Source organism: Pygoscelis adeliae, unplaced genomic scaffold (genome assembly GCF_000699105.1).
Source record: "Pygoscelis adeliae isolate BGI_AS28 unplaced genomic scaffold, ASM69910v1 Scaffold242, whole genome shotgun sequence".
Lineage (NCBI taxonomy): Eukaryota > Metazoa > Chordata > Aves > Sphenisciformes > Spheniscidae > Pygoscelis > Pygoscelis adeliae.
The window spans coordinates 1,913,319-1,936,523 of record NW_008824369.1 but is presented as its reverse complement, the minus strand read 5'-3'; the positions used below and the strand labels follow the sequence as shown (position 1 = coordinate 1,936,523).

Sequence of the window (23,205 nt, the reverse complement as noted above, 5' to 3'; positions counted from 1 at the left end):
TTGATTCTGTCCCGTTATAATGAAACTATTAAGGAAAAGCACGTTACTAAAGTCAAAGAACATCTGTTACAAGTCATAACCTTGTTACAAATTTTTTGCGTCTCTGGTAATCACAAAGTCTCTGACTGGCAGAAGTAGATGCTTGGCAAATACAGAGATACAGTGTCTTTACTAATATCTTACCAAAATGCTTACCAAAAATGGAAAGCCTAACTTGCAAAAGTCTTATAAAAAAACTTTACCCAATATGAAATCATACTCCTGAATTTCAACATATATTTTGAGCAAATTCATGTACAACAGGACTTTTGCCTTCTCCCCAATTAACAAATAAAAATGCCTCTTCATCCTCAAGTGCAAGTCCTTCTCATTTGCTGTGAAGCAAATGCACAGGATTTTGACCCAGGTGGGCCTCTCAGGAGCTCCGTTCCTTATACCACAACCAGTACTGAAACGTATGGTGTAATCAACGCGTTTTTACCTTTTACCTAAAGAAATGTTGCTCATTCCCTAGTTTTAAAACTAGGTAGCTTCTGATATTGTTTGTGGGGGAAGAAGAATGTGAAATATGTTTTCCTCAGTCCAAGAGATTTGAAAGGAGACTACACAGCTGCCAGTACCTGCTAATGATAGTATTTTATGGATAGCCTTCTTCCAACTCATCCTGGATCTTATATTTCTTTTCTGGTTGTCATATTGAGAACATAAATTCTTAACCTCACATTATCAAAACTTTAATTTATTACTTTTCTTAGTGGCTTTATATTATCGCCTAAACCTGTCTCAGTGTTTGAAATCAAACTGCATCCATTATCTTGAATAGTGGAATTTTCTGTAGATTTCAAGATCTATGAAGAAATACAACCAGGCATGTAATTACCCTTCCTTCTTTTCTCTACAGGTTATTCCAAAGGACTATAAAACTATGACTGCTCTGGCAAAGGCCATCTCTAAGAACGTGCTCTTTGCTCATCTCGATGACAATGAACGAAGGTATGAGGTGCTTTATGATTTAAAGGAATCTATAGCTTGACCTGAGGACAAGAAATTATATTCAATTTTAACTCAGGGATCAGAATTACTCTCACTGATGCATTTGAGTCATACCACATGCACCCTCACACACACAGAGGGTAAAATCACAAGCTAAAAAAAGGGCACGAACAGGATAGAATGTGTTCAGACATATTTAATATTTTCAAGTCAGCTGTGCCTGATGAACTTTATCCTAGGGTACTTAAGGAATTGGCTAAAGCAATCTCAGAAACATTTGTAGTTACTTCTGAGAACTCAGGGAAGACAGGTCAAGTGCTGGAAAAGTGGGAAGGAGAAAGCATAATGTCTATAAAGAGGTAAAAGAGAATTACAGGTAAATTATTTTGTTCTTTGAAAAACTGGGACAAACAAATTATGTGTAAGCACCTGAAGGAGACCAAGGAGTTCAGTAACAGCCAATGTGACTTTTAAAAACTTGAAAATGTCTTTTTACAACTGAGTAGCAAGTCTTGTAGCTAGGGAAGGCACAACAGAGGCCAAACAGCTTGACTTCTAGTAATGTTTTCAACATTAATGTGTATGTCAGTTTCATAAACAATCAAGGGAAACATGTCTTCAGTGCAACCGCTATGGAGTCTATGCAAATCATTCCTATGGAAAGATATGCTGAAGGGTGGGAAGGGTTGGTCTGGTTTTCATCATTATTGTCATTAATGACCTCAGTGGTGGAATAGAGTATGAGTGTTGAATTTTTAGATGACATGAAGATGGGAAGGGCTGCTGAAACATTGGAAGACAAGGCTAGAATTCAGAATTATGTTGACAGGTTGAAGAAAAGTTCTAGTAAAAGCAGGATGGATTGTCACTGAGCCAAATGCAGAGAAGTATGCTTAGGCGGGAAGAACACCTTTAAAACTATAAGATGGTTTTGCAGTTTTGGTAGTTCCTTGAAAAACTATGTGGAGCTTATTGTGAATCATGCTCTGAACATTAGTCACTAATGTCAAGCTGTTTTGAAAATACTAACATTTCACTGGGGTAACTAAACAGGAGAACATGCAGGACATGTCCCGGTGTTGGAAAGATTTCAGCTGGAACACAGTGTCCAGTTTTGGGCACTGCACTTCAAGAATAAACAGTTGGAGGAAGTTCAGGGAAGAGCAGTGGGAACGATCACAGATCTAGATAACATCAATTCTGAAGAAAGAATGGGATTGGTTGGCCTGCAGAAGAAAAGTCAGGGGCAGAGGGACGCGATAATAGCTTATAATTGTGTATGAATAATGATATATGAGGAATAAACTGCTGTGTATGCCAAAGGGTAAAGAATGACAGATTTAACGTGCAGTAGGAAAGTCAGATACTAGGAAGAGGTCTCTGACTGCTTGGGTAGGTTGTGGAGTCTCCACCACTTGAGGCCATTAGGAACAGATTAGACTATGGTGTGCCAGGAATGACATAAGTAGTGTCAGTCCTGCCTTGCAACAGATAGGCTAAGTGATGTCGTGAGGTCCTTGCCAACCCCACTTTTCTGTGCTTCTGTGGTTAGAAAGGACAAAGACTTTGTCTACACTGATGTTTTTAGTACTGGCAGAACATCAGCAGTACAGTCCCTCTGTGGGGCTACTCACACGTTTTCAGTCAAAGCACGTTCCAAGTGTGCAAATTTTGCTCCCTCTTGCAGGCATTTACACAGTTTAATTACTTTGCAATCCTAATTATTATGGTATCGCATTAGCATGCAGATTTCTGGAGTAATTAGAAGAGGATTAACTTTGCACATTTCTTCTAGCTTTTTCACCCACAGCAGAGAATTCTTGTACAGAACTGCTATAAATCCTAATTATACCTTCAGCATGCTAATGTGACAGGCACTGGAATGGTTGGTTTTAGGCCTGGAAAAGGGACATTTTGGTAATATGTTATCAAAGTAGGGTGAGAGAGAAAAACTGAAGGAAAAGTGTTTTTTCTTGCACTGTGCTGATTGTACCTCATGGTCATGGTCTCTCCTACCTGTTCCCCATGTCCCATTTACCTCTGTCAGCCAGACTTTCCTGTTACGGATATATGTTAAGATTGAAGAGATGTGCACAGATTCCCATGTGTGTGCTGCAGATGGGTTGTAGACTATCTGCTTTTGCAGTCCTCAAACTATGGCTTGACCAGGTGTATACTGCCTTTGCTGTCAAAAGATTTAGAAGCTTCTTGGTTTCTGGATTGTGCACTGGAGCATATTCGGCTGTATACCGTCTCCCTTGCTCAAAGGATGTGTCTAGGTGCCTCATTCAAGCCTCATGACGAGCACGGCAAGCTATTGCTGACATTGGGAAAGAAAAGGAACCCATGGACGTATGCATTCTGCTTCTGCAGACAGGATTGCAATGAATGAATAAATTGTTCTCTCTTTGTGTTTTACTGAGCTCACTCTTGACATCATGCTATTGCCCTTGTCTGGTTTTGTTTGTCAAGTGTGGAGAAGTCAGCAAGTTGGAGCATACCATTGCCATCACTTCCAGTTTGCATCTTGTTGATGCAGATACGTAGTTCAGTAAAGTAAGTGGTGTATGACTTCATTTGGGTTCTGTTCTCTTGGATCAGTGGAAAGCTAGGTGAGGATATTTTGTTTTCTGTGCTGCAGTGGTGGTGTTGGTGTTTATTTTCCTCAGTGCCTTCTACACTGAAGACAGTATCATTGTTTCATTTAATTTCATGGTTGACCATTCACCAAGATGTAGGAGGTGTTCAGATGGGGGAAGGGTGGACTAGCAGGGCTTAATTCCTCATTTACAATGGATGACACTTACATTTTTCCTTCTCCTCTGAAAATATATTTATGTTAATCTGCTCTATGGCTGTGCAGTCCACGTGACTTGTGTTGCACTTGCTGCTTGGCAACTGTGAAGGTCCTTATGTCTGACATAAACCCTTATTTATAAAGGCAGTGTGTAGCATATTATCTCAGTGGTCAAATATTCCATATGAATGATTAATTTCATGAGAAGTCATGCTGAAGTTAAGGTAAACTAGTATCACTTTGTACTGGTGTCTGAAATAGTTTTGTTCAAGTCTTACTTTAGATAGCATCTTTTCATGTGCCATGCTTAAAGAAGAGTTGCCATCTATCTCATGCATGCACACACACGCACACACACACATACACACAGTCTCTAGTGTAAAATTATTATGAAAAGTGCAATAAAAGGGAAACTAACTGCATCAGTATTAAAAGCAGCAGAGCTAGGTGTCAGCAACTTTTGCCAAAATTTTCATTTCAAGAGTCGCTAATATTATAAATAACAGTGCAGCTCTGCAAAGTGATGTGGCAGTCCACTGTTCTCTCGTGAGACTTTTCCACTGACTTCAATAAGATCTTGATTAAACTCTGGAGTAGGGTCCTGGTTCTCTCAAAGCCAGTGGCAAAATGCTCATTATCTGAAGTGGAAATGTTCTTTTAACTATTAGAGAGCTGTTGTTCTCATTTGCAGAATCAGGAATATGTGGCTTTTTAATTGTGTTTCTGCACATGTGCACCTGATGTATATTTTCTGTGCATCTTCCTTTGCCTAGAGCTGGTCTGTTACATGTACACTGACAGCAAAACCTCCAATTTACATGGATGTATCACACACTCGTTATCCAAAATTTTATTGAATTGATGAGAAACTAACTGTAAAAAGTTAAGACAACATCAGGGCTTCACAAAATTAATTTCTTATTGTGTCTTAGTAGGTATATTTTGATTTGGATTGTTTATTAAAGTATAGCACATCTAAAAAGTACTGGACTATATTAAAAATTTCTGTGAAATAGTCACAGGCAGGGTAAATATTTATGAGCTGTGGGGAGAAGAGGGATGTCAAGGCAGTGATGGGCTTAATTATGGACTAAACAGCTTAGCGAGTTGCAGAGAATACATGGATGTGTGTCAGTGTGCCTACCTTTGGGCTCATCCATTCTTGTCTTGTTATTATCCCAAACTCAGTTACAGTCTTTTCAGAGTAGCCTCATGTCATATGTGCTTTGATGGGGTTTTGCTTCCGTGGTTGGGATGTGTGGCAAAGCTCTTTCACTTTGTTGAGGCTTGATGTATCTACTTTGCAGTTAGGATGTATTTAATGCCTGGGTGGTTGGGCTCGGATTTTGATAGTGCTGTTATATCATCCTGCAGGTCCCTAGGCACGTGTGCTCTAACTTCTCTCTCCTCCTTTCCCCCACCCCATATGATGACGTGTTGGCTGGCTCATGTCCACATGGGGGTTTTCCCCTTCGTTCTGTGTTTCTTCCGTGCTCCACTTCCTTCGTGACTCTACTCAAAAGCTCTTGGAAGAGACTGCTCAAAGGGTTTTATTAGGTGGGCAGTGGAGCTGGTTAGTCAAGCTCAGATGTGAGTGCAGCAAGATGTTTTGGAAAAGTATAGTTCCTACTTGTGTGCAAACATGATGCAGAAGCTGTGGAGATGGCCACCAAGAGGACAGTTTTCCCAGGTAGAGAGCACTCTGAAGACCTGCTAGTTATGATCACTGCAAGATCAGCAGCTCTGTGCCTATCTGGTCCTGACTTGGTGCTCACCAAAGCCTCATGCACAGTCCTTCAAAACAGCTTCTCGTGTGACAGCTTTGAAAGAGCTCCTTGCAGCATAGGACAACTTCTGATACAGAAGACAGCACTGTGCAGGCTGTGCACCCAGAAGAACTAGGAATTGCTCTGCAGTCTGTTCAAGGATGAACAGCCTTGAGAGAAAACATCGGTGGAGCTGGACCTACAGTCAGGTAAGAGGCATTCACCCTCTCTTTCATTATACTGGGGAAAAGTGAAATGGCAACATTAACTGTGAGGGATTTTTGCATTATAAACATAAATTATTTTTTTATAGATTATGTTCTTTGCAACAGTTTGTCTTTAATGTCAGTTGAGGGCAGAAGCCATCTTGTTTCTCTGCTCTTCATTGCACCTGTGATCCAAGAGGGAGTCCCCCCCCAAAAAAAAAATCCTTGATTATGGCATTTGTACCTAATAAAAAGAACTCAAAGATGAAATTACAGACTTTGCAGAAGTGCGTATTTCAGAAAGTGCATCTATCTTTGTAATGTCCCTCCAGAATGCTGGTGGGAAGTTACGCTTAATAACATTCAAGCGTTGTCTTAGGTGGCCGTGCTATAGATTCTAATGGCTGAATAAGGGGAAGTTCCTTGCTGATCTTGTCCCTCCTGGTTCCAACGTGATCTCATGGTTCAGGTCCATTCTGAAGGCTGTTAAGAGTTTGCATAAACTTTCCCCCTTCTTTTGGTCTGTGACGCTTGAGAGTTTTGCATATGGGAGAAATCAGCAAGGCAGGGTGCGTTGTACTGATGCCCTCTCTGCTGCTTTGGTTTTGTTCAGTCAGCAGGCAGTGAATGATTTCTATCTATGCAAAGATGGAATTACACCCATAACTTGGCAGCATTTTATTTCCTCTCCCACTCTTGGATATCCAGCAGAGTAACATCCTCTTAGGCCTCCTAGTTGTGAAATGGTGTATAAAGTCAAAATTAGTGACAAGGGGCTAGTCTGATTGTCCTAATCTCTTCTAACCTGGCAGTGTAGCTAGTAAGAATTTTTATTGGTTCAGCATGTAATGCTGGAATACAAGTACACCCACTTGGCTTTGCCATGATGTTGAATAGTAAAGGGGGAAAAAAAAGGAAGAGATTGTTCATTTTCCTTCTGTGGATAAAAATAAAAGATATTTTTTCATCATTTCATTGACAGAATGTTCTGTCTCTACTGGACGGGTGCAGCCACTGAGAGCGGGGCAGTGAGAAGGTTCAGAGGTGACCTGCTGTGGGAATGGAAGTTGGACCCAAAGCTGATGATTGTCAAGGAGGAGAAGGAAATATAACTGAAGCATAACCAGTGGGTGAGAGAGCAGGATGGAGAGCAGCAGGAGTGTCAGTCTTGGTTCCAGGATGTCACCAGTGCCTGCCTGCTCTGCTGTGAGTCATGAGCCACGTCTGTCAGCCCCTGTTCAGAAGCTCGGTGGCCTCCTGACCACATAAAGAAGTGGAATGGTTAAACGTTCACCATATCTGTATGTAAATGCTATGTAAAATTTGTATGTAAAAGCTATGTAAAACTCGTTCATCAAGGAGTAAAGAGAGTAGATAAATATTTAACGTGCACTTTCAGATTCCACTTTTGGCATTTCAGCTAATACCATAATTTTTACAAGCATTTATTTTGTATTACTAATGTACAGGCAGCTGTAATGCCTGCAACAGCTTTCAGAACACATTTGTGTATTTTATTACTTGGATTAATAATAAATTGGTTTGTTTGGACAGTATACTGGTGTGAAACTGCTGTGGAAACGAGTCAGGAAATTGTATTTAATGCTTTTACTAAAATATTGAGCTCTTATAAAGGCGCAAAAAAAGCAACAACAAATGAACTAAACAGTGGACAAAACTGCAGTATTTATTACAGCAACACACAGTGTTGCATTTACTCTTGTGTGTTGCCTGTATGGCAAAGGTATGAAAATAAAGGGCATTTTTTATTTTCTATGCTTTTTGGGCCAAGATGAAAAGGTGAAAATTGGCACTTGTACTGGGCATGCAAGCCAACCAAGAGTTTTCTTCAAGCAAAAATTCTTACCATTTTCCCAGCATCCTCCCAAACATTGTGGAGGGCACATGCTACTGTGATACTGTAGATAAAATTGGAGGCAAGTTGTTGTAGATACCATCATCTTGCTGTTAGCATTTCAGAAAAATGTTCTACAAATGTGTTTTAAGTAACCCGTGTTCTGCAATTCAGGCAGTTTTGTAAGCCATGATTGGTGGCAAAGTGGAGTCCTATAGGGACTTACTGGGCATAAACATATGCTATTTGAAAGACATTAGTGTCCAAATTAAGACTTCCTCAGCATTGAGACACAGTAACGTTCTTAAAAATGTATTAAAGGCTGCCACAGAGGGGAAATGAGTAATCATGTATCTGTGTCCCCTGAAGACAAAACATCAGAATTAGGCTTAAGGTGTACAAGATGGATGTAAACTGGACACGTGGTAATAATTTCTAGTGGTAAGGATACTTAAATAGATTGTAGTATCGATAATTGTTAAGAACAGGTTAAGTAAATCTCTCTGAACGTAATTTAGTTTGTCCTCTGTTTGGATGGGAGAAGTCTCTTAGCTCTATTTTTGTAATTCTTGGCTCCTCAGTAGTGGGAAACTAGTGTATTCTTTCTTTACACATTTTTCTTTTCTCTTTTTTTTTAATCTATTCGAAGGGTTATTGTTATTTCGCACGTCATCTGTTTTCTCAGCTAGATGAATCTAATTCTCCCCGTGTTCCTTTGCAGACCAGGTTCCTCAGACCGCTGGCCATTTTTGTTGTTCTCCTCAACTTTCTCCAGTTGGTCCACCTCTTTCTTGTTTCTTTATATTTTTCACAGCAACAGGATATTGTTGACTCCTACTTAGCATGTGATCACTGGAATCGTTGGATCCTGTCCTGCAGAAATGCTACCTTGGCAGCGAATCTTCACCATGTATTTATGCCATTGGTTATACTAAATATACTTAGCTGTTGTGTCTTTATTGAAAGTATATCTATTTTCTCAGACCATTTCTTCAATTTGTAATCATATTACATCCTAATGTTTTTTGAAGTGCTTGCAGCTCCTTTACAGCTAGGTATTGTCTTCATATTCAGAAAACACACTCTTTATCCAGGTCACTAATGACTTGGGTACTTCTTTCAGTACAGGCATAATCTAACATGAGAAAAGTGGTTTTCTATAGCTAACAGATGAATTTTAGTTGTTGTCCTCTTGATCTCATATTAAAATATTCTTGAAACCTCTGGTGATTAGTGAATTTCAAGGACATAATTATTGCTATAAGCTTTATTCACTTCTGCGTAATACCATGTTTTATTAAAGCACTGGCTGCAGGCCAGCTGGAAAGCCTCATATATGTGGAAGAAACCTAAGACGGCACCATTCAGGAGCAAGATATTTTAGAAACAGGATGCCACAGCTATGACATATTCATTACACATCCTGTATTTTCCTTGCGTTTGTAACTTAACTCTTTTGTTAAAAAACAAACACAGATCTAGCTTCTGCCTGTGCTTCGTATATGCCTACAGTGTGCAGAACAGTGCAAGAAGAATTCCCTTCCCATGGTACTGCATTAGTATTTCTATACCTCCAGGAGTCCACGTTGTGCTAAAACCACATGGATGGTAAGGGGGGATATTTACTCTGCCTGCTGCAGGCGTCTAAGTTAGCTGGTGCTCAAAACACCTCAGTTAGGACCCTCAGGGTATGGTTTCACTGTTGATTTAAGCCAAATTCTGAGCTGGTACCAAAGGAGGAAGTGACACAGGGAGTGCCAAACCTTGGCTGCGTGTTCCTATTGCTCTCGTGGCCGCGGTTAGCCAGATCAGCTCTCTGAAAAAGTGATCCTCCCCCGGAGGGTTAGTTTCCAGTCAGATCAGGTCCTTCCTCTCAGCCTCTACCTGGCTGCAGCAATCCTTTGGCTAGCCGAAGGGAGGAGAGGGCAGGGCAGGACCTCCCCTTTTGGCAGCAGCAGGGGCCGAAATCAAATTAAGTGATGGCAAAACTGCACCTTAATTTCCTTTACTAGTCATTGGACAAAGTCAGGGGATGGAAATAAATGGCGTGAATACCTCTATAATGAGCTATCATTCCTTGCCAAGAACGCTCAATATGTAGAGCTAAGCCATTCAGAAGATGAGAAATGAAAAGAAAGAATAAGAGAGAGAAATTGCACAGCGAGGCATGGCAGAGTGGGGGGCGGAGGACTTTGTTGAGTCAATAACATGGATTCCTTGGGTTATATTAGGATTTTTTGTGACCAAAGAGTTAGACGGGTTTCTTTCCCCTCCTTTTTGGGAGTAGCAACAGAGGAGGATGACAGCATCATCCCAATGCACTTTGTGCAGGGTGCACAGCGGGGCGGGCTGCGTCCCGTGAAGGTTTGCAGAGGCGTGAATGTCCCACCTGTGCTGGAAGTCCAGCACAGTCAGCAGACTGTGGTAACTTGGGGGCAGAGGAGATGTGTATACACAAGTTAAATGTACATGGAACAGATCTGGTACCGAAGAGACTGGTGCAAAACCTCTCTGTGGGGGAGATTTTTTTCTGACCATCAGTCATGTTAGATGATTAGCCTAATTGTCCTTTCAATTCTACTTGTAAGCGACCAGGAAGAGGAAATAACCCTCTCAAAGTAACCAAGGCAACCAAACAAAGCTTTCCCTCTTTGCATAACACCAAGGTATTTTCCAGGTAAACTGCCTGGCAAACCAGCTTTTCTTTGTGCTTTTTATGCCTTGTTTATGGCCTTGATTCAGCATGGTATTTAAAAGAGCGTGTTTAACTGTGAGTTGTTCCATTGACTTGCTATGGATGTCAAAGGAACTATTCATGTGTTTAAATGGAAGCACACTCAGTCCTGCTGACTTCGAGCTTGCCAATGAGGAATACTACTTAAATTAGAAAAAGTTATGGATTTTGGAGAAAAACACTCATCTGGCAGCAGAGATGGAAATGAAACCAGGTAGAATTGCCCAGCCGTTCGGAAAATAAATGATCCAATTCTCCATTCAAGGATTAGCCATGAATTTAACACTGACTTTATTTTCCAGTACATCCATCTCATTTACCCAAGAATTATTGTCTTTAATTACCATTGTGGTGCCTGCAGGCAGCAGTCTTTAAATCAGTTATGCAAAGTTGTGCTCTCAGCAGTCATCCGGAGATCGTATCTCCTTTAGTATCAATCCCTCTACAGCAGCCTGACAGCGTACAGGCGTTGTACTAGGGATGTACTTTTTGTGATGTCAGTTTTTGGCCTGGTAGGTAGGTTATTCTCTTAAACATAACTAAAAGCACACACATTTGGTGTTTATGGATATTTTTATCTTGAGAAACAAATACTGTCAGTTCATAGCTTTTTAGAGGTTGTGATTCACCCTCAGTGTTTTGTTAGACAGTTTATGTTCTTCATCACAAATACTAGCGGCGCCATTCCTAATGGTAGTTATTTTTAATTCTGCATAAAGTAGTGGTTTACATATGGGCAGTATGCCACCCATTCTGAAAAACAGAGTTAAAGCAGAGAAGTAATTTACATAAATCCTTTTTAGATCTAGGAAAAAAAAAGCCTGAGACAAATAGTATTCGTGCACGCTCATGAAAAAATCTTGAGTCTAAACTTCTCTCTATATATATAAAATAGAAAAATTAAGACTACTGCCGAGTTTTAACAGGCCTTGTAAAATCTTTCTACCACTGCAGTATATGTGACCGTGCCTTTCTGTGCTTCTTTACACAACAGTTAGCTGGCAGTGGTTCTAAAAATGTGTTACTCAATGCTAAGGCTTTCCAGAATTAAATACAAAGGTTGAATAAAAGAACATCCACTCTTCTCAGCAAGTCTTTGTCTTCTGCATAAGAGCAGCTGGAAGCTTGTTGGGAGCAGTAATTTGTCTTTTTGCATGGACAAACAAGGGTTTATTTCAACTAAAGCTCTTTAAAATGATGCTTCCTTTTTTTTCTTCCCCCCCAGAAGGGTTGTAGGTAATCTGTCAACAGTTACTCCTACTCTAATAAGTCTTCATTAGGTGACTGATTCTGCAACCTGGCAGAGCTTTGAAAGCCTGCGTGTGTCTTCAAGTGGGAGTATTACCGGTACCGGTACTGGAGGATCAACTGTATGATTAAGTTGCTTAGTTATGCATCTAGAAGAGGATGTTCAAAGAGCTTAAAGGAACCAGATATTCACATTGATTGATATATAGTGGGAAGTGAACATTTAACTCCTATAAGGTTCTCTTGAAAATCCCCATCTTACGTTCTGAATGGTTAGACCTGTCCATTGCCATTACGAGATGACACCTGCTTAGTAACACCGTGTTTGGAAAGACAGAAAGAAACTGACCTTCAAACAAAAAATAATCTATAATACTATGAGGTTTAGTGTGGGTTTTTTCCTTATAGAAATAGAGGATTCAGCTCAGCAACCAGATGAAATTTCTCTGTCATTCCAGTGCACTTAATGGAAATACCGAGTGTTAAGTTATTTGACTGTTAGGCTGCTAACTCTGTTTTAATGAAAAAATCTGACAAACCCAAACAATGATTTAGTTCTTGTTTTACAAGTTCCTTACTAAAGACTTTGACCTGAAGTACATCGCATCTTGTGAGGTAACAGCTGGTCTATCATTGTCTTTGGGAAAAAGTAACAGTTGCTAAGATTTCAAGAAACAAAGATGGTCTTTGAATCAACTGGAACAGCTGTAAGAGACTGACACACCATGCACTGTCAGCTGCTAAATTCAGACATTCAGACTGCCCGAAATGGGATACTTTAACCCTTTGGCACCATCAGATTCCTTTTCTCTCTGTTTTTCTTTTAAAAAAAAGCCAGAAAAATAAATTGGGTTTCAATTTGGCTTTTGCTTTCAGAAATTAAAAAAAAAAACCCACACAAAATTATCACTTTCTTTGTAGGGATTTTATTTTTTATTTTATTCAACTTCTGATTTATAAGCAATATGAAGACATGCTTGTTGGCAGATGAAATTTGCATTAGAAAAGTATAACACGCTCCTCTGTGTGGTGCATTAAATATAAAATATAATAGCGCGTATCCAGAAAACAGCATCAGATGCTATTTTAAGGCACTCAGCATCTTCCCAGTTTTGTATGTGGAGAGTGTATTTAGTTTAATGAAGCAGGATGAAGGTGAATTTACCACATCTAGAAGGGAAAGGTAAGTGATAGCAACGGTCTCTTTAATAGACAGAGGCGTGTGAGATCCAAAAGCTGGTGGCTGAAGTTGGGCACATTCAGACTGGAAAAGTTTAGTTTTTTCTTTTTAGAGTAATCAGGGAACTGATCCATAATTTAAATTAGCTCGGGATGTGGCAGATTTTCCATTGCATGAAGCCTTCAGATCTAGCTTGGCTCTCTGCTGTTACTAGTTATTGCAGCACTTTCTGAAGCACTCCAGAATATTGTCGGGTTTTTTTCAAAGATGGCAAAATGTGATGACATGAAAATTTATTTCACTTAATGAAGAGTCAGCAACCATCTCTTGTGAACAAAATGCCTGTATGACTTCGGTACGCCTGAAAGCCAAGCTGTTACAACTTGGAGCTTGACTGATTTTTGGATGCCTGAAATAGGCACATATTGGGTCTCTTGCTAAACTATTGTTTTAGTTCAATTACAAAGGATGCGATATTATTCAGGAGCCTCTGAGATTTTGTAATCTGTGTTAGATAGTATCAGGAAAGCCGTAGTTGCTTTAGCATCTATTCATCAGTTAAGTCTCAGTGGTGCACAGCATGGCTGATCTTATCGCTGACGGAGAAGGGGGTGCCGTCCAGCAAATGGTACCCCCGAGCCCTCTGCTTTGCTTCGTGCAGAGTGCTCCTGGTCAGACGATGAGACGGGTGTCTCAGCACTGAACACTGTTTTCTTGCCCAAAGAGCCACGCTGGCTCAAGCGTGCTCCGAAGTGATTTGCTTCAGTATTCCCAAGCTGTGCATAGTGATGGCTTCTTAGAAAAACTCTTTTACGCATCACATATAACCTACTTTCTTGTGCCCTGTACTCCTAGGTCCTGATCCTGCTCCATCTGAGTAACTAAAAGATTGTCTATTATCGTCACTGTTTGCAGAATCAAGTACAGTTTATTCTTCTGTTTGTGGATATAACCACGTGAAAAGAGTAGATTATATCATGACCCCAGAGGATCTGAAAGTTCACGTGAATGAATGTCCTAGAGTAAGGTCTGACATAAGTTGAATGATTTTCCAGATGTGATAATTGAGGTAAGCAGAATAAACTGCACAATCTAGATCTTTAATTCTCATTAATAGGAAAGCACTTTGCTGTCCTGATAGTCTATTTTATATTTACAGTTACTACAAAGTCCACGTAAAGGCCAGACGTCCTGACATCCCTCTCTCCATTTCCAGTGAAAGACCAAGTTTGCTGTCATTAATGACAGCTATGACCTGAGCCAAATTCCAGCTCAGGTTTCCACATCTTTGTGTTTTTCATATGTCTGATAGTCTGTGAGATCTATTTGTTGTGAAAAGTCAGGGAGAAACAAGAGAAACAAAACAACAGATTTACATATTTTCTGCATTTCATTTTGTCTTTTTTTATTCTTTGTTGAAAAGATTTGTAACAAGACTTTGCTGCTTCCTTTGAAATGCTTGCTCTTCTTTTCCCTAACAGAGGCACATCACTATCTTATGAGGTGAATGGGAATTACTTTTCAATATCCAGAAACAGACTTTGGGCTTTTGACATCCTAATAATTCCCAGAACAGCCAACTGAACCTTCACCACGATAGAGTGGATTTGCTATGTTAAAATATTGTAGCAGTGCCCTGATTTCAAGTCCTGGCGTTTCATCACCGCAGTTGACCTGTGTTCCTCATACAGCTGCTTTTTGCAACGTGGTTACAACATCCATGCAGATTTTCCTTTGCTTTTAGAAACTTGGTTTAGAATAGTGATAACTTGTGTTTCGTCCAAGTTTACTTTTTGTTCTTTCATGGTATGTTGTGTGTCATGTTTCCTCTCTTATTTATTAAATCCTGTGCTTTGACTAGAACTTATTTCCAAGAATATGAAATTATTGTTCTATTATTAGAACACAGGGTTTGATTCCTTGACAGGTTGACAAGAGCTTTGCAGCACCTTGCAGGAACAGCCCTTCCTAATCAAAACTGTCCTCAGCAATGTCAGCTGGTTTACCCTGGTGCTAAAACACAGCTGAAATAAAGCTGCTCAATTGCTTGGGCAATGTGTTGTGGCATTTGGGACTTAATGGTCTCCTTTTCACCCTCACCCCACCCTCTGATACTGACAGGCATCTTCAGAGCAGGAGCTAGTGACACACACCTTTTTAATGTCTGATCCCTTACATACATGTCCTAATTGAGTTCGTCATAGATTTCAACATCTATCAAGTTTTCTTGGCCGTGGTATACCCTATTAGTATAGGCTCATGGTCATCTGACTCCTGGCATTTTTTGGTAATAAGTAAATTTCATTTAGACTAGAAAGACAATAAACCTGCTTATTTGATGCACCTTGGGATCTTCCTTATGTTGCAGGTTTCTTTTTTTCGCTGGCTTCTAAATGTTTTTATTTCCTGTGCTCTTTGGCTCTGGGACTTCCTTCCTCTTCTGGTTTAGGATTTTAGCCAAATTCAGCACTTGAGATCTGATCTTCACTTTAATATGCTCAGTGTAGGCTCTTTTTAATTACCTGGGCTATATATTATTATGTCAGAAAATTTAGACTTCTTTTGCAGCAACTTCCTGTTAAAACAATTGCCTGATGAATACGGTTATTGTGAACGTGAATGATGTGCATTTAGAATAGTTTCATTTTCAAAGGATGCTTTCATGAAAAACAAGGTTAAATTGTGTGGGAACAATGGAGATTCTGCGAACAGCTCTAATAGGTAGCTCCTTTCTTCCTTCCAATACAAGTGTTAGAAAACATATTAGAGCACAAGAGATACAGGGAGGAAAAGAAAATGCAGAGTTATATTGTTCTTAGACTCCAGAACCATGTTCTTAAAGCCCACGGGTGAAATGGTGAACAATTCATGCAAAGGTTACATAGAGCTTATTTCTGCTAAACTTCTCCACATTTCTTGTTTATCCGTTTTATTTGTTTTGTTGCTTTGTTCTAGTGCCGTAGTGACACCCTCTGGCAATGGCAGGATAGTTTCATTGCTGTTACGGAACTCTTTAGCAATCGGTGAGCAATCTCACTGGAAAGGCACTGGCGTACCCTGTGCTTCCGTCTCTCTCAGAGCTAGTTTGGCTCAAGACTGAAAATCACACACGTGAAGTTAATTAACGTTGTACATGAACGTGATGGCTAATTGCTACAAATTGAAGTACCATGTAATAAATAGTGTTGGGCAGCTTTTTTTTTGGTGATCAGCTTGAAAAGTCTCCCTTTGTACTTAAATTAATTTGTTTACATCAACTCTAAAGCACGCTTTTCTCTTCGGGAGTGAAGCCTCTGAGCAAAGCCTTACAGATGCTCTCGCACCAGAACAGAGGTGACTCACCGATCCCTTCTACCTGTGAAATAAAAGAGGTTTTTAAAGATGGAAAAGCTCCTGTAAGTTGCCTGCCTCCTGTTAATTTTGTATTTTGCGTTGGTAATGCTTTTATTTGTGCTGTTTTACTCTATGGGTCACAAACTGCAAACTTCTTGCAGCTGAATTTTTTTCCAGGCAGTATAATGAGAAAAAACAGTAAGCTGTTCAGGCATTTGAACAGCAAAGTGGGGCGGCTGAGGCTTGGAGAAAGGCATTAAGATGCCTAAATCCTATTAAAATCAAGGAGTTGGAGAATACGTAACGTTTTTTGTCGGATCTAGATATATGTCTCATTTTGATAAGCAACTTCGTGCATGTCTACAGGGCAAGCTGGTAGTACAGAACTACCTAAATGATCAGTTAGGGCAAAGCAACCGCCTGGCTGTGGCAGCGTGAGGATCTGTGCTGGGTACCTCACCTGGCTTCTCAGCAGCCTGAATTAGCCCAGATATAGAGGTTTGTGCTGCTGGACTCCTTCCAGCGCTCAAGCAAAGTTGAAGGCTGCGTTGTTAGAGAAACCTCCATGCATAAATGGGGAATGGTGGTTCTGAGATAAAAACCTGAACGGGACCTGTTGCTCCATCCCAAAAGGATCTGCTTGGAACAAACCCTCCCCAGTCCCATAGCAGGGACCGAGCTGTCCTGGACTGACGCTGGGAACTCTCGGTTAGGACACAGAGACTTCTCAGCCTCATGATGAAATATGAAGGTCTAGCTCAGCTTCTGAAAGCAGCCATCGTTGTATCTGCCACCTGGGGTCACTGTGTTCAAGGTTATTAAAAAAGAGAAGTATAAAGTAACAAAGAAAATACAAGCGGTAAAAACATACTTCCAAGCCCTAATCCCTGGAGGCTAAAATTGAGATTGCCATAAGTATACAAATTACTTGAAATTTTTATTGTGTGTGAAAAAATGAAGCCCTATATATCAGCATGTAAACAGAAGTCTGCTTTAACAGGTCAGAGATTTGTATAAAGCAAGAGATGAACTAACACAAGAAAAGCGTTATCTCTTGTAGATCTTCTTGAATTTTGTCTTAGCTCTTCTACCTGTTGGTTCATACAATGTATTACAACTGACTTTAAAGACCTTCATAGCAGTGTAATTTTGTGGTTGAGAAATCTTCAGTGGTCTTGAGGCTGATCTTGTTTTACACTGGAATTGCTGCACATATCTCAGTGGCTTTTCATATTATTTACACATGTGAGATTATAGGTGAGTCTAATATATATCTTGAATCTGCACCCATCTTACAGAATTTCTTAAGTATGCTATTATTTAAACCTTTGTCTCAGCTAACCCCACATGATATATTACGTACCTGCAGTACTTCTTAAAAGCACTTTAGCTAAATTTTCAAGCTGGCTAGGCTTAAAGTTGTCAAAATATGTATTTATGTTAAAACTCCTCAGAATGCTGTGTGGATGTAAATCTTTCTGTGGAGGTGCTTCATTGTGAGAGAGAAAAGGCTGGTTATGTGCCGGGAAAAGAGCAGCTCCAGACGATGCAAATGCTACTTCAAATCCCATTTATTGTCAGAGCGGCATCAGCAGTGTGTGTGCTGCTCTGAAGCTGGACGTCCCCAGTGCTCTCTTTGAGAGCTGTCTCTAACAGCAGCTGCAAAATTTCTGCCTGGTTGCCTGAATGAGAAAGTCAAAGCTAAAGCAGTAAGGCACAGAAACCCTTTTCCCACTCTATTCTGCTCACAAATCCTTTTATAAAGACCTGTAGGTACCCGGAAGACATATTTCTACTGCTGTACCTGGCCACTGGGTGGCCTCCCTTAGAGCTGAAGAACCTAACTTATATCTATGGAGTGCATCTTTTTTTTTCTCAGCTAAATATTGCTGGAACTTCTAGATAATGAGGCTATACAAGACATTTCATGAAATGCAGGCTGTTGTTTAGTATGGAAAATTGGTAAATGGATATTTTGACCCTTTTTTGTCCTTACTAATTAGAAATTATGTGTATAATTTACTTAATGCTTTTGTTGACATATCTGTGCATCAATAAGTACTTCAGTTACAGGTATAGTTGAAGGAGAACAGGAGGATGAAAACAGTATTGCACACAGTAGTGTTTCTTCTATATCTCTTTGCAAATGGAAATCATCCATTCTTTGCAATGCCAGAGGGTTATAGAATCAGAATTGCCTTACTCCTGTGCCTTTTCAAATGAACTTTGCATCACTGTCAGCACCTCTAAATAAAATTATTTAGCATCGTTCTTAATTACATGATCTTGAAAGCATCTGTAAGGGCCACATTTTAGTCTTATTATAATCAGTATTCTTTGGAGTAATTCATTACTTATATCATCATGAGGTCAGAATATTATGTTTTCATCTCTTACAGTGAGATAGCTCCTCATACAGGGTATCATGCTGCTGTACACATAATTAGTACTATATGAAGAATATAAATTAACATGTTAGTTTTGATGGGAATGTTGATGAGGTTGGAAAGGAATCATTAATATGCTCAATAGTGCAAAATAATACCTCTGATTTTAGCTTCCTTTGCTTTTCCTTTCAACTAGTTAAGCTAAAAATATGACACAGCTGCTTTCCCTTTACACATGTGAAAATGTGTGGAATGTGAAGTAAGAGAGAATTGCAACCCTTTGGGTGAGAAAACGTGACGTTCAGTGCTAAGACACCAGTCTCGTCGTCTTGTCACGAGAGCGGGGCAAAGGTTCGGTGGCACCACTTGTTGCTGTAGGGACTAGAAAGATCGGTCCTCCTGACACAGCCAAGCAGCATGACTGCAGTAGTATGCAGCAGGATGGGTTTTGTTACTGATTGATTATGTTCAAGATAAATTGCTAACTCACTTGGAGTTGCTAACTGCACTTTTTCCTTCTCTGTGGCCTAAGTTGTTTTAAGCACTGTTGAACTTGAGCAGTCCCTCGAAAGCACATCGTCTAGTCCTCAGTTAACTGCTGCTAATGGATCAGATAGAAGATTAAGGGAGAAGTAGAGGATCCTTATGGATGTAAATCAATACTTATTAATGACATCTAACTGCGTTAAGTCTCAGGAGAAAGGAGAATCCAGCTGTAGGATCTGATCTGTAGCTTGATAGAAAGTCTGTGCAGGAGACCGGTAGAAAGGATGAATGGCAGTGAAAAGCAAATGATGGAAAGCTTTGTGAAATGTATTTATATTAATGATAGTTGACTCTTAAAAGGTGCTCTTTGCCTGTTGTGCTTTGGGCTTTTTATTAAGAAGGGTAAGTAACCATTATCTATGTTGAATACTTTTTGGATATCCTTTGCTATTGTGGTTGATGAATAAAATTACAAAGTGAGTATCTGATCCTGACGGTGGATCTATGCAAACAAGCTCTTATAATCTGGAGGAGCTCAGTGGACGTCAGTGGGAACTACTACAAGCAAGAGGATTAGTCGATATTAAATTGACGGCCAAAGTAAAGGAGCTGTGGACTGGGAGCAAAACAACAGAAAATATTGGTAGGAGAGAATTAAATTGTGCTCTTAGATAGCTCTTTTGTAAAACTAACTCAATCAGAAAGTCACTAATTAGTTTTTACAAATTGTGGGAGCAGTTTAAACTTGGCTGCCTTTTATAGTTACTGGAAGTCTCATAAGATAGAGTGTATTTCTAATGTGATTGAATTAATGTTTTCTCGTTACTGGAGTCTGCTTTTTCCTTATTTTTGTTGATTTAATATGCAGGAGTGTAATATTGCATCAGCACAACATTGCAAAGATTGCAAGTATATGACTGTAAAACCAGTATAGTTTCCTGTTCGTAATTTTTGAAAGTTTCTGTTTTTTCTTTTAGTTTTCATAGTGTTTTTTAGTTCTTTGCTCCCCGATTCAGCCTCTTGGTAGTAGGGTGACCCAGCTTTCCAGTCACAGAGGCATGAAAAATCAGCATAATTAGAAGTCATACATTAAAGCAACTTTATGACAGTTTGCTTTTCTAAACTGCAAAGGAGATATGAGAGAAGACTCACCCATGTTTGCTATGTATGTTGCTTGGCAAAATCCATCTATTGCACTTGGAGATTTGGTGATTGATAGGATATTGCAGTTATTTTTATTGAAAACTCAGGGTTTAACTCACAGGACGTTTTTAGTTCCTGACTTACATTATTGATTATAATTTCTGTTCAGCTTGGATTCTCTTCCTATCTCTGTTCCCCTGGTATTCACAGTGATGCCACTCTGCCTTTCTCTCTTAAATCCATCAGGTTTACATTCTGGTAATTTTCCACTTTTCTTCTCCTCCCGGCCCTCGGCACGCTGCCTTACATCTCTCTTCCACTTTGCAATTTCTGATTTATTTCTGGCATCTGTTCAATTTCAGAAAAAAAATAATTCTGGCCCATGAGTCTTGAAAGGCAATATAAATTCCATTTTTATCAACATTCGTCAATTAAAATCTGGTATTACCAAGCCTGCTTATAAATAACTTGGCTGTTCCAAATTTATGTTGATAATACCTTATACCATTCATTCCATATATATAGCACTTTCATATGGCAGGTGAGGAGAGATGATTCTGTGAGGCTATATACATTTACAAGTACAGAAATAAAATCCATTGACTATACCCCAGTGTCACACTCACTGTGTGTATGCTCACACTTACACACATGTGCATATAAGTTGCTTTGAAAGATGAACTTGTATATGAATATCTGATAAGATGTAAAACTGAAGCCTGAAATCCGGGCTGATCTCTTGAGTTTTGGTTCAAGGCCAGATTCTGGAAAATGATTTGAGTTCCGATTCAGGCAAAATCCCTTGAATATGTTTTTCTGGCAATATTTTTGAGAACAGCTGATCTTTTCACATTTTTTCCATTTGGGTTAGAAATCTTAAGAGAGTAACCAAGATGCCACTGAAATACTGCTGTTTGCTGCTCATTGAAAGGAAAACGCAACCCATATACGTGGTGCCATAATTTTGGCATTTTCCTCTGGTGTATCTCAAAGCTCTAGATGATAGATAATGACATTAAGGAGAGCGAGTTGAAGTTAATTGCAAAGTATTGCTTATTAGGTTTGAGAGAGATATAATCACAGGGCATTCTAATTTCTTAAGACACTGATTAATATAACAGCTACAGAGAAAAAACTGGCAGTGAATACGTTTCTAGGGAGTTTGCAGGATTGCTGGTTTATGCATTTTCTTTTACAGCCTACACAGTTGGAGATAGTTCAGAATCTTACTGTTTAAGAGTAAGCCAAGTATCTAAAATCTTGTGACCATATTTAGGGATGGATGAAATGTTTTGGTTAAAATAGCTCACACTCCCCTACACATGCCCATATTTCTGTCCGGCCTTCAGACCGGTGAAAGGAAGAAACAGGGAGACCTCAGAGATTTCCTTTGCCTTTCTTGTAATCCGTCAGCTGGGTGTTAATGATCTCACGCTGCTTATTCCAGTACCCGAATGCCTGCCTTCCCTCTGGCCTGGTTGAATCACCCAGTGCCTTTACCGGTTACTGTATTCATCCACAACTCTTATTTTGGTTTAATCATCCCATTAGTTGAAGCTGGAGAAACACTTTGTGGCACATGGCACTGGTGCGTTCTGCATCTCATCCAGCACGATGCTGGGCTATGCCAAGTAGGGTTGTCTCGTGGCAAGGGTGGAAGAATAGGGGGAAAATTCAGAAGATATGGGAATGATAGCATCATTTGGGGCTTACGGCTTTTTTCTTCCTGTCCCACTGGTACTGACCTTTCCCAGTTACTGTCATTCCCTGTCCATCTGGCATGTTTGTCTGGATAAAGGCTGTCTGCATCTCTGGTGGGAACGTGCAAAATATGGAGAGGGCTAGTGCAGTTTAAAAATAACGTTTATTAGCAGATAGATTAAAGGCTAGAGAAGGATGTTTGGTGGAACAGCAAGAAAGGCAGTTCCAAGCTACATCTGTAATAATGAAATTCTTACAGTAGTCTCAGACAATCTGTTCCCAGTATGTACCAGGACATACAGCATTACCCATGGCTGTGCCAAGAGACTGAACTCCACACATCTCCTGATAGTCAGTAATTCAGCACAACACGTGCAGTTAGACAGATTCTCCAGCTCTGATTGAAATCTAGAGGATGCTCGAAAAACTCCTAAAGCAGGCAAAATTAAACAGGCTTCAGCTATATAGGAGGTGGATTCTGAAAGCTACCAGTGGCAAAATGGAAGATTGTTTTTGAAGAACAAGATGTCTCATTCCTGACCCCGTCACCTTCCGTGCGAGCCAGGGAGAGAGCACTGATGCCAATCCAATAGGCATGCTCAACAGATGTCCAAGTCTCTGGTTTATATCCAGTGATACTAAAGGTTGTTTATAAAGGCAAGATGTTATTGTTTTGAGTGTTTGGCACTGTCTCTCATCTTTTAAAAAGTTGAGAGGAACAAATCTGATGAGGTTTCCAGCTATTTCGTCTCGGTTACAAGAGTATGCTGTCAGAAACCAGTGCGTCTTCTCCGACAGCGATCCTGCACTTGTTTTACTCTTCGTTGCCCTGCTAGGAAACATCGTTTTGCTTCTCCTTGGGAATACAGTCTGAAAGGGTCCTCTTGAATCATGGAGTTCAGCCATCTGGTACTGTAGAAAACCAAGTCATATCCCTCAGATAACCTAAATGAAGTTGTTTTTATTTTCTCCAGTTTATTGGGCTACAGTTGTTGGCAAGCTGCTCCGTAACACTACTGATCCCATGGCAAGAGAGCATCTTATTTCCAGACTAAATGTTTATATGTGTTGATTTTTCATGCCCTCATTGTGCATTAGTTAAAATAACTCTTTTTCAACTCTGATGTTCACCCTTACCCTTGCCTCTCATCTCTATGTATTTATGAATTAAAATTATATCTGTTCTTTACTTATTTTACTGCTGTAAATGATTCAAACTCTTTTCTTCTTTTATAAAAGATAGGCTCTCCATTACACTTATCACCCCAGAATACCTTTTTCTACATCTTCTTGAATCAAATGCATCTTGTTTCTTTGTTTCTTTTGCACGTGGTTGATTAGAATTGTGCACAATGTTGAAGTGAGATCATCTACAG

At 39.8% G+C, this 23,205-nt stretch overlaps 1 protein-coding gene across 1 annotated transcript in view; it reads left to right on the top strand.

Moving 5' to 3' along the window:
• The window catches only part of PRKAR1B (protein kinase, cAMP-dependent, regulatory, type I, beta), a 100,182-nt gene that overhangs the window by 16,162 nt on the left and 60,815 nt on the right, over positions 1 to 23,205 (top strand). The window contains exon 3 of the mRNA XM_009320004.1: positions 902 to 993. Within this exon, the coding sequence (XP_009318279.1) occupies positions 902 to 993 (92 nt within the window). The remainder of the gene's footprint in view (positions 1 to 901; positions 994 to 23,205) is intronic.